This window comes from Helicoverpa zea, chromosome 4 (assembly GCF_022581195.2).
Source record: "Helicoverpa zea isolate HzStark_Cry1AcR chromosome 4, ilHelZeax1.1, whole genome shotgun sequence".
Classification (NCBI taxonomy): Eukaryota; Metazoa; Arthropoda; class Insecta; order Lepidoptera; family Noctuidae; genus Helicoverpa; species Helicoverpa zea.
In genome coordinates, this window is record NC_061455.1 from 1,464,187 (window position 1) to 1,476,737 (window position 12,551).

The following is a 12,551-nucleotide window of genomic DNA, read 5'->3' on the forward strand; positions in this document are numbered from 1 at the left end:
ACAAATTATATCGGGTGTGTCGTTCATAATCACATTAAATGAAATGCGTTAATATACTGGTTAATATATGTCCATTAACACAAAGAAAAAAGAAAAATACGTAAAAATAAAAAAATGAATTTTTCGAACAAATTAAATAGAATAAAAATGTGCGAAAATTAGAACACCATATAAAAGTCAGTCATTACAAACAACTGTAATTCTTCCTTGAAAACTGACAGCTGTCAACTGATCAAAACATTCGATACTCCTAACTTTATCTCTGTTTTACACATGATGTTGTAAATTATAAAAACGAAAAATGACTCCTGTGGCTAAACCACTGAATGGATTAGGTTATTTTTTTTACAATTCGCCATAGAATATCATAAAGTATATGCGATAGAATTTAATGTGATTGTGAACGACACACCCGATATATAAGCCAAGACACAATTGATACCTTCGATCGCTATTTGAAATTAAATTTAATAAAAGGGGAACTATCTGAAATAAGGCTCTTTTTTCTTACGGGACAGACTTTACTCCTTTCCACGCTTAACATTTTTTTAATTTCAATTGTCTATACCTATCTACCGCAAAAGTCTTATTTCAGATGATACCAATTGTTTGCTGTGCGTGAATACATATATACTTGATATACTTGGATGGATACACTTGGATATAATTTCATTGTTTGCCACTCAAATTTAATACTGGAAGGTATTTTGTGTGTAAATGAATTAATATCCAAAATGGCCGCTGCAATTTTGAAATATTTCCGAAATGTTCCCTCGTGTGGATTCTGATCAATAGTTATTTACAGTTTATATCTAAATAACGTTATAAAAGCCTTCGTGATTATTTTCTATAAGTTTATTTGTATAACTTTTGTAAATATCTTGTATAAAACGATGTTAAATATTTTTACGTTAAATGTTAGTTAAAGCTATAATTGTTGTAAGGCATTCAAATAAACAAATAAATGTGGAAGTGGATGATGGAAGTAAATATTAATGATTTTATTTTATCAAATTACCTGTCCGTTCAGTAGATCCTTGAAAGTACTTATAGTTTCATGGAAACATATTCAACAACTTACAAGGTATTATTTGGATAAAAACCACTCAAATCAGTTGTCAAAAATATATTATTTTTCACTTAGAATATTTAGTCTCACACTGACACCTAATTATCACTTGTATTCCGTCTTCGTTAATCTTTATAAAAGATTCTGAGACATTCGCTAATATAAAACTTACAATAGCCTTATACGGTTATAAATATATTCCATGATCAATCTTGATCATATCTGAAGCTTTTTCAGCTATCATTATCACCGGTGCGTTTATATTGCCACTGGTGATGGATGGCATTACACTAGCATCTACAACCCTTAGACCTCGCACACCCCTTACTTTTAACCTCTCGTCCACTACCCCTTTACCTTCTACCCCCATAGCACAAGTACCTATAGCATGGTACTGAGTACTCGACAAGTTCAGAACATAGCACTTCCAATATTCATGACTTCCGAAAACCAAGTCAGCACACTGGCTGACTTTAAAATCAATGATTTCAGACTTCACCCTCCTGAAATATGAAGTATTTACCACGCTCACATAATCTTCTATGTATTTTGCAAAGTTGTCCAAGTCATCTTTATGGCTAAAGTATCCAGAATAGATTAGAGGACTGTCTTCAGGGTCTGAGCTATTTAGCCGGATTTGACCTCTGGATTTTGGGTGTAAATGTGTTACTAGAGCGAATAATGCTCCTCTTTTTTGTGTTGCATCAGCTAAAGCAATACACGAAGTATCTTTTAACGTGAATGTTGTAGAACATAGCAATGGAGGAAGTAACGCAGCAGTGGGAGTTGGTACAGCAGTCACCTGATAATCAGGGTAGCCTTGAGACTTGTTCAAAGCAACAAAGCCCAAAATCGATGGTATTGGAAAACGATCCAGATTTTTTAAAGGCTCGATATTATCCAAAATTGAAGAAATCTTTCTTTTTACAGTCAGGGCTACGGGAACTAAAGGATGGTCTTGCATGTTATTGCCAACATTCGGTGAGTCTAGCACCAAATCTATGTTCATTTCGTTTAAATGGTCTTTAGGTCCGATTCCGGATAGCATCAATAACTGAGGGCTGTTTATTGCTCCTGCAGATAAGATTATTTCATTTCTTGTATATAGCTCTATTATTTCTCCCTCAGGTAGTTTCACTTCAACACCTGTTGCTCTTTTAGTCTTGTCGAATAAAACTTTTTTGACCGATGTATTTTTAAGGACGTGAAGATTTTTTCGGTTTTTGATCGGACTTAGAAAGGCGTTAGCAGTGTTTTGGCGAATGTCATCAGCAGTGAAACTAGAGGGAGAGTATCCTAATTGTTCATATCCGTTGCTGTCCAAATGAAGTGAATGACCATTTTCGCTGAAGGCCTTGAAGTATACCCCTGTATCGTGATCCCAATTCGGTTGTGTGACTCTTAAATACCCTTTGGTGCTGTGTAAGTCAGCGGATTTACTACTCATTATGTGCTGGTCTTTTAGTTTTTCGCTTTTTTTGAAGTATGTGGTGACGTTTTCCCAATCCCAGCCTATGTTGCCCTCTTGGACCCAGTTTTCATAGTCTTTCTTATTTCCTCTGACGTAGAACATGAAGTTGACCCCGCTGGACCCTCCAAGCATCTTACCTCTGCGGTTTTGGATTCTCTTGGTCTTAAGCGCTTGACTGGAGAAGCCATCGTCGACCGTGAAATAGTTCCAGTCGGGTAAAGCTGGCGATACTAATACTGATAATCCTGGTATCTGGAATAATTAACGAACTTGTTAGAAAACTTTCAAGAAATAAAATTCTTCTAGCGCATACTTTATCAGATCTTTTTTGACAAATTGTTAATAGAAGCTGTCGAAGGCGAATTTTCAGGGCTTAGTTTCATAAGCCTTAAGACGAAAGGAATAGGTTCCAATGAGTTAATTACGATTACTGTAAAGGCTTTCAGAAATCAGTACGTATTTAGGTATAGTCTAGCTAAAACGTGAACGAAGTATCTTACGATAGAAGCTCCCGGCGGGTCGTCTCCAGCTTCAATAAGCAGCACATTCCAGTTGGCTATCTCTGTGAGTCTGTTCGCCATCACGCACCCAGCAGACCCCGCTCCAACGATTATGAAGTCAAAAGACTGACCATCTGAAACATGAGGCAACGAATTTTTACACCTGCTCGAAAGGTAAGAAAGTATGATATAGGTGTATTTTTGGCAAAGAAATGATTGCATAATATGCTCATTCTTTAACTTCCAAAAACGAAGTAAAGGGCGTTTTCTCAGGTACCTGCTTAGGTGCATATGCAGGTTTTTATAGGTGTGTTTAGCTGGTCACTTTGACTGTAGCTGGTCTACAATGATAATTTTATTTGTTCTCTTTATTCGCAGATCTGATTCAGATCTAAAGGATATTAGTCATCTCCAAGCCAAGGAGCAATCACTCTATTATACCACGAAGAAAAACCCCTAATTTAGAGTTGTCTGTTTAAATTGAAGAATTTACGAGCTCGTTACTATATTTGGATCAAGTAGATGTGATCTTTTAAGATGACTTGCACTGCAGGTCCTTATATTACTATTTTTAAGTATTGATATGTTAATATAAGGCCCACGTGTATTACCACATTTCATATATTTAGGGTTCAGCATTATTATGTTATACCCGTTATATTAGTTAAACCCGTAGGTACGTGTTTGAAGAAAAATACGGAGTACTGTAAGACTAAAGTTTGTTGTAAAATAAAGAAATCTGTAAGCTGCACCCAAGTTTAAAAGCAAGCGATCAACTAAAACTAAGTAAGGTACCTATATATTCCTGTAAGTGGGCAAGGGGCCAGGATTGACCGAAGACTGAGGATTGAGGCAACACCGAAGACGAATTTGTGTTGCGATCGTTTCGCAAGGGCTGATAAAAATAAAAAAAATACTACGGAACCCTGGCCCCGAGGTGGCCTGACACTTGTCATATTCAAACTCGTCTTTACAATAATAGTAAAGGTTAAAGTTGATCGGCTCAAAGTAAGTAGCTTATTTTTAGACAAGCAAGTAAAAACCTAATTGAATTTTATTATGTAAGATGAAGAATACAAATTATTATTCTAATGGATAATATTTAAAAAAATTTTAACATATTCTTTTTCTTTACGCGATTTAATTATGATTATTTTTTGTTATACATGGTTATATCATCATTCTAATTACCTACTTACTTGCTGAATAAAATCCGAAATAATCGCAGTGTTTTTATTTTATTTGTGGGCTATAATATGGCCTGTGTAGCTGCCTGGTTGCCATTATTATTTTTAAACCATTTTAACGGATTTCAAGTATAACGTTAGAAATCATTGGCCACAGAGCACCTTGGTCAGATAATTTTGGCAATGCTTGTCTATGCGGTTATTAGTGCCGCAAGCACTTTCTTTTGTGGCAGAACAAGCCACTAGCTGCGCGACACTTCTTGCCGCATTTGTCGCAGGTAAAGCGCGGGTCGGCCACGGGTGCAGCGTTATTGATGCGAAGCCTTTTACATGCCTCTTACATGGTTCTTATTACATCATCATCCTCCGAGCCTTTTTCCCAACCATGTTGTCGGCTTCCACTCTAACCGGATTCAGCTGAGTACCAGTGCTTTACAAGAATGGTTCTTATTACATGCTCACCATATACAGTAGCATGTGGAGGGTACATCGATGCATCAGTCGTATAGAGACTGACAACAGCCATTTGCATCAGTTGGATAAGCGGGAAAAGCACCTTTACTTCTGCCACAGATGCCGCATGCAAGATGTTCCTGGAAAAGCATTTTACAAATTGAAATTATTAAAAAAAAATCGTCATTAATTTGTCTAAATTTTGTAGTTATAATATTTTAGTAGTTTCAAATTCTGGAAAGTAAAATTATTCAGTTGCTTTATTTGTCTTATTTATTGGCTACTGCACCTACCATCATATTTACTCTGCATCAATTTTTTATATCAATTTGGGTTTTTGTGTATCAAAGGCATCATCCTAAGGTTGACTGGAAAGAATGCCTATGGCATTACGTCCGCCTTTGTAATGTTTTGTTGCAAGTAAATAAATAAGTGGGAATTTGAAAATGATAGTCAGTGAATGACCATAAAGATCATACCTACCCATTTTGTAGGCATCTACCATCGCGACTAAATTATTTATAGTTACTATATTTAGTTGAATTACCTGCTTATTTTTCGCACGAGTTATTTTTTTTTAATTATTAACATAAGATGCAAATACTGACTTATTACGTTGCTAATTATATGCATATTTTTATTTATACACACAGGTTAATTGTAAAAAAGTTGCCTTTCTCACGTTTTATTATAACAATTATTGTTTAGGTGTAACATAATAATATTATCAGGATTTAAATAAATTGTCTAATTAAATGTTGGCATGTGCAACTATGTACCTACAACGGCCCTGCCTCATTGTATAGAACTTGGTACCTAAGTACCTATCCGAAATGTCTCTTTGGTCAAGTATTCGTAACATGGGCGTAGCCAGCTTTGGGCTCAGGGTGGGGCAGCAGTCAATCTCCGATTTTTTGTATCTTGAGCCGTTAATCTCAAACTTGTTAATGTCTTAATTTGAGAGGTTTATATTTTCAGGTACAGAAAATAAACAATCTCACACAGGATAAAAGCCAAAAGTAAGGGCATATAGTTTTTGAATACGCGAGCGAAGCGAGCGCGAAATTTTTATCGGACTTAAACCAAATATTACGTAAAATTTAGCCCAAACGTACTTAACTTTTTGTTTGTTGACAAATGCAAAAACAAGGGTATATATAAGTTGATAAGTTATTAACTCTATTGCTGACGCATAAGGCTTATAATTGTTTGTCCTTAGTGAATATTTCGGTATTATAATCTTGTCAACCGAACAAACATGTTTTGACTCGAAATACACATTTTGAACTAAAATTTAATTTTCACGTAAATATTAATTACGTAGGTAGACAGTCCTAAGCCTAAGCCTGTGTAAAGTATGAAGGGAAATCAGAAGGCTATTTCCATTTTTATTTTCTAATACTTACTAAACTAATGCTTATACTCAATACTAGATTGCGATTGACTATTCATTGAACTAATTAATATAAAAGAAGTAGGTTGTACCTACAGTCATAAGAATAGTATATTTTTTAATTAGAAAAAAGTTGTTAAATCGCAACCGCTCAATATATCAGAAAGATGCAAACAACCAACCTATCACTATATCTGAATGATCTATTTGAATGAGTGAGCCGCACACGAGTTTCGAGTTTAAACGAGCTACTGAGTTATACTGAGCTACTGATATAAAGATATGAAAGAGTGATTCATATCCCAGTGATTGAAAGATGCATATCTATCTTTTCTTTTCAATGACACATTTTGCCCATGTCTAATGCCTCGCCTCTCGCGGCTCTCGCTCGCTCGACCCGCATCCCGCTCAGGGGGGGGCAGCTGCCCCTCCCTGCCCGTACCTCGCTACGCCCATGATTCGTAATGCGGCGAACGTTAACTGGGGTACGATTCCTCGTTTGTACTAATTGCAAATAGCAGTATTTATTTTATGTAGGTGCTTGGCGGTCTTAAATCTAGTGCCTGGGTGCTATGATAGAAGGAAAAATTGGACTTATTTTTCTACATAAGCAGGCTCTTAGGGAAAGTATCTATTACAAGCTTTAATAAAAGCTTGATTAAAATTGGAGTGGTCTCTTAAGTAACCCAAGTTCACAGATATATTTTTACTTTTTTTAAATGTTCGTACATAAGGTAAGCGGATATCACACAACCGGTGTTCTGAGAGTCCGATTCATTGAAGGTAAAAACAATTAAGTACCTACTTACAGATAATAGCATAGTTTCAGTACATATTTATCATAATTTAAAAACATTCCAACATACACTTAAGTTATTATCGGTTCTTAGACTTAAGTACTATAATTAGAAAAGCGGTAAATGGCTTTAGTTTCTAAACTTTGTTACTGGCTAATACCACCATAACGTTCGCCAAACAGAAGAGGGCTTCAGTAGGGATAGAAGCCCGGTCGCCTTTTGTTTCTTAATGATAATGATTTATATTCTTCATAAATGGTTTTAGTTTGTAAGCTGGACCCTCGCACCCGCAACCTGGTTTGAGAAGTCTCAGTTTATGATTTTCAATCCAAAAAGCTAGTAAGTAAATACTTGACTAAAAAAAAATCAATGCAAAGAATATACGTGCTGTATTTAATTCCTTGAACCTGCCGGGGCTGCAGGATTGTTCAAAAGATTTACTGCATATAATAACATGGCAGGTTTTAGTCGGTAAGAGTCTGACACTCCCTCACGTTGGACCCACAGCGGGAGGGGTCATTTGATGATTTCCCATAAAAATGGTAAGCCCTTGAACAAGTAAAACTGCAATGGGACGACGATGCATGTATGCAATTACATGATTTGCAGCAAGTGACCCGAGCATTTGCTGTGTTTCTGCTTATTATGCTGCACCTACTTAAGGCCGACCGCCACTCAAAATAATCGTTTCGTAATAATGGTTTCCGTAGTTGGGAACGGATTTACTGAATAACCTTCCAATTGAAACTGTTTATTTTCGCTTGTGAGATGATTTATGCAGACAGAGAAGGTATGCAAAAAGAGGTCGTGCTGCGCAGACCCCGAATAAAAATGGAATAACAAAAATTTAAACCTAACTAAGGTTTTTTTTTTGGCTGCATGGTTCTTAACCTGATGTATGTCGGATCGCAAATAGGTATAGGCGCGACACAATTGATGGTTTCATGTCTTAAGGGTGCTAACTGTGCTTTATAAATCTCTGTCTCTCTTATAGGTAGTATTCGATGTCCGTCCTATCGGTCTGCCTACAGGCGGCTGAATACTTAGTCGAAACTTGGTCGGCTAATTAAATAATTTAAGTAAAATATTGCTGCCTTGTTTAACCTTTCTTAAATTACTAAAGTAATCTTCTAAAACCAGGTATCTAACTAAACCAAAATGCTAATTTCTGTATCTCGAAATCTCAAAGGGGATCAGTTACCGAAGTCATTGATAGAGGATCAAGGACGTACATTTTTGGAAAGACAACTTTCTGCGTGTCTGTAGTCTGTCTGTAGCGAGTAGTGATTTTTATTCCTTATTGGAATTGATTCCACCATGGCCTTGGTCCCCAATGTAATGTCCCTGTATTGACCCTAGATGGTTATGATGACACTATCGGTCATCTCATGCGGCTCTATTTTAAAATCATACGAACGAAAAAAAAAATTGCAATATCTTTTTAACTACCTAGTCTTAAATATTTTTTTTCAATCTATCTGAGCTTTTTTAAAATCAAATGTAGAAAAGATAGTTCTGTAGATATGGTCCTAAAAGGACTTGTACCTTACCTAGGACTTTAATTAAAGCCCTTCATTAATTTGTAATATTTATCTATTAGCTTTGTATTTACCATGTCTCTGCGAATAAAGATTTTCATTTTCGCGACTTCGTACGCGGATTCTGTTCCTCATGCCAGCGATTACGGGGTCGGCAAAATCAAAGATCTGATTCGTCTGATATTAAATTTTAAGGGACCGGGGACGGTAAAACAACGGGATAAGCGGGACCATTCGAAACGTTATAGGTAGGTACTTATTTCATTTTTGTAAGTCAACAGGAAAAGCACATCAGGCTAAACAAAACGCTGAGAACTCAAGCGCAATAGGCGTGACAGCCGGGATAAAAAATAGTTAGGTATTCTAATTTAGTCCTCATTTTAGTTAATCTATATAAATAAAAATGAATTGTTGTTCGTTAGTCTGATTAAAATTCGAGAACGGCTGGGCCGATTGAGCTGATTTTGGTTTTAAAGTAGAGGTCCAGGAAAGGTTTGAACGATACGAAATTCGAGGGATCAGTTAGTTTGAAATATTTATCTATCAGACTTACTTGATTTGGTGTCCAATAAAAACAGCCAATACTACACAAATAACACACAACACATTCCATTTTTTGCGCGGGAAAAACCCCATCCTTATTTTTTACTAAATATTTGTAAGATGGCACCCGTCTGCACTCTTTCAGCCTGATATTAGTTATGCGAGTAGCTCTGACTCGGAACTCAGATAAAACTGCTTAATATTAATGTCCTTAGTGAGTATTCAATTAAATTCTGGCGAACAATGAAATAAGTAATACACATTTTATAAATATTTATTTATGTATTCATATTTTTATATCCTTTTTTAATTTTATGTAAAATAGACAATGCAGGCAAGATGCTATCAGCAGTGAGCTAAAAATATGGCACATTCATTAAAAGTATTTACTGACTGAATTCCAAAAAGAGCATCTCAGTATTAAAAGTAAAACATGTTTTTTGTTTATCTAAGTATGTATTTACTTAAACTCAAACGTTTACAGGAAATTAGGTATGAAGTCCTGTCCGCTAATTAAATCGAAATGCTTTAATGTCTTAAAGAGGAAAGAATTGTACTTTTGTTTGTTTGTAATGATTTAAAAAAATCTTTCACTGTTGGAAAGCTATACTCTTTCCGAGTAACATAGGCTATATTTTATCCCTAAACGGGCAGTGGTTTTCACGGGACGCGGGTGAAACTGTGGGAAAACGGCTAGTTGAATATAAATAAAAAATAAAATCATGCAAAGCTAATATTTCCGTCCCGCTTCGTTTTGAAGTTTTGTCCCGTCTAGGTAAGTACATCCGTAGTTTCTAAAACGATAACGATAAGTGGAGGCCATAAGGAAAAAAATTGAAATACGCTTTAACCGCTCATTACAGTATTAAAATACTTCATTGGTTTAATGTCAATAATCTTCTTTTAAATGAATCTAAAACGAAGTTAATTAAATTCTCAACGCCTAACGTAAGGCAGTTACACACCAATGTACAACTTAATGGAGTAGAGTTGAAGCCTGTTGAGTCAACGGTATTTCTTGGTTTGACCGTTGATTCCAAACTCCAATGGGGCCCACATATAGTTAAATTGTCAGGAAGGCTTAGTTCAGCCGCCTATGCTATTAAAAAGATCCGACTTATCACCGATGTGGACACAGCCAGAATAGTTTATTTTAGTTACTTTCATAGTTCAATGACGTATGGGATTCTCCTTTGGGGAAACTGTGCGGATGTTGAAACTATATTTATTTTACAGAAAAGAGCTGTTCGAGCCATTTATAATCTGGGTCCAAAAGTTTCTCTCAGAGAGAAATTCAAAGAAATAAACATTCTGACTGTTGCCTCTCAATATATTTTTGAAAATTTAATGTACGTTCGTAAAAACATTTCTAACTTTGTTCAAATGTCTGATGTTCATTGCATAAATACTAGGAATAAACATAATCTTGCTGTACATGCTACTCGCCTCCACAGAGTAAGCAACTCGTTCATGGGTCAGTGTATACGCTTTTACAATAAACTTCCCAAAGCGGTTCGTGATTTACCTATCAGGAAATTTAAAAATCATATAAAATCCAAACTTTTGAAAAAAGGATATTACAAAATATCTGATTATTTAAATGATAAAGAAGCTTGGGAATGAGCTGCTCGCTTAGTGAGTGATATCTTTTTAAATGCCTGTGTATTGTTACTTTTGACATTTAAATATTATTATCATCAGATAACATTTTATTAATGACATTCTTCTTATTGACATTTATATGTTATAATTGTATTTATTTTATTTTTTTTAATTTATTATTATTATTGTGAATGTGAGTATCGTGTATGCGAGCAACATTATATATCCTTATAACATAAATACTGTCTGGCGGGTTTGAGTATTTTTGAATGGCCTACGCAAATGTTCTGCAGATCTGGTATCGTCGTGTGACAGGTCGTTGAGCTCCCTAAGATATGGTTGAGCTACACGACGACTGATGCATGCGTGCCGTCTGTTGGGACTGGTCAGCTCCAGCCTGATGTGGCTCTTTCCTCAAAAGGCCATTCCAGACCGCGTACATGGTGACACTCACACATAATTATTTCATTTATAACATGTTTGGACTTTAAAAGAGACTATGACCCTTGAGTTTGTTTCGGCGTTTCTTCTCAGGGATCAGTCAGTTAGGAAATGCCGGCCTCAGCGTTCTTAAAATGACGTGTAAAAGTGATGTAATGTCCAACTTGCAAAAATAAACAATTTCATTTCAATTTCATTTCATTTCATTTCAAAATAATTTATTAATACCCACTTAGATAATTGCGTATGTAATGCAATAAATATGCATTGCATAAGAACAATTTCCTCACTCAGGATAGGATTTCTATTGTATGTTGGTACTATACATAAATAACAAGTAGGTACCTATACCCTACGATACTACGAATTAATTCCTTCGGTAACATCAAAAATAATGTTAGCAATAAGGTAAAGCCCATGGATTATGGGGTGAATCCACTAAACACAGATAAATGTTGCAATGCATATATCTAGATATTGAACATCGATATATGTATTTTTTTTTCGTTTAAATATCTGTTTTCATGGTATTTTATTTTTTCGATAATTATCATATTTACATAATACTTACAAAACAGTCGTGGTGGCCTAGTGGGCAAAGAACCAACCTCTCGAGTATGAGGGCGCGGGTTCGATTCCAGGTCAGGCAAGTACCAATGCAACTTTTCTAAGTTTGTATGTACTTTCTAAGTATATCTTAGACACCAATGACTGTGTTTCGGATGGCACGTTAAACTGTAGGTCCCGGCTGTCATAGAACATCCTTGGCAGTCGTTACGGGTAGTCAGAAGCCAGTAAGTCTGACACCAGTCTAACCAAGGGGTATTGGGTTGCCCGGGTAACTGGGTTGAGGAGGTCAGGCAGGGCAGTCGCTCCTTGTAAAGCACTAGTACTCAGCTACATCCGGTTAGACTGGAAGCCGACCCCAACATAGTTTGGGAAAAAGGCTCGGAGGATGATGGATGACATAATACTTACAAAATATTTACATTAATTTTATAAATTAAAAATAAACTTATATATACAACTTAAAACTAATACATTGCATCAAAAAATTGCTCCTCATCGCTGTCACTGGTTAATGTACCCAGAAGGCTGGCAGCATTGCCACGTTGGATGGCAATGCTCAACCTCTGTGCGAAATAAAAGCCAGCCCTTGGGTCACGAGAAGTGTCAACAAGGCGCTTAGAATATATGTATTATTTTTAAACTGCGATGTAAAAAGTGCTAAGAGCTAAATTTAAAGCATGAACCGATTTGGATGCAGTTTTTTGTTACCCTAAAGTTTTGTTGTTCAGCAGTGGTTCTTAAGGAGGTATCATTTAAATCGGTGTAGCCTTTATATCGACTATTGTATTTTTATTAACAATATTAGGGTTCTCAGGTACAAAAAAGCAGATAATATATCGTTGTTTTTGATTTCATTCAGATTGATAGTTTAAAAATATTAAATTAAAAACTACCTTGCAAAAAGCCATCAGCTAAAAGGTCGAAAATAAAAATTATACAAGGCGCAAGATGTGTTGCACATTGGCGATTATGCGAAACTAAACGTAG

General features: G+C 35.8%; 1 protein-coding gene across 1 annotated transcript; it reads right to left on the reverse strand.

Moving 5' to 3' along the window:
• Window positions 1-820: 820 nt before the first annotated feature.
• LOC124630077 (ecdysone oxidase-like) lies at window positions 821-9,169 on the reverse strand. Its single transcript, XM_047163799.1, has 4 exons — window positions 8,962-9,169; window positions 4,690-4,820; window positions 3,041-3,174; window positions 821-2,792 (listed from the first exon to the last, which is right to left on the reverse strand). Exons 1-4 carry the CDS (start codon window positions 9,042-9,044, stop codon window positions 1,257-1,259), a joined length of 1,884 nt encoding a protein of 627 aa, XP_047019755.1. The 5' UTR covers window positions 9,045-9,169; the 3' UTR covers window positions 821-1,256.
• Between the last annotated feature and the right edge of the window lie 3,382 nt (window positions 9,170-12,551).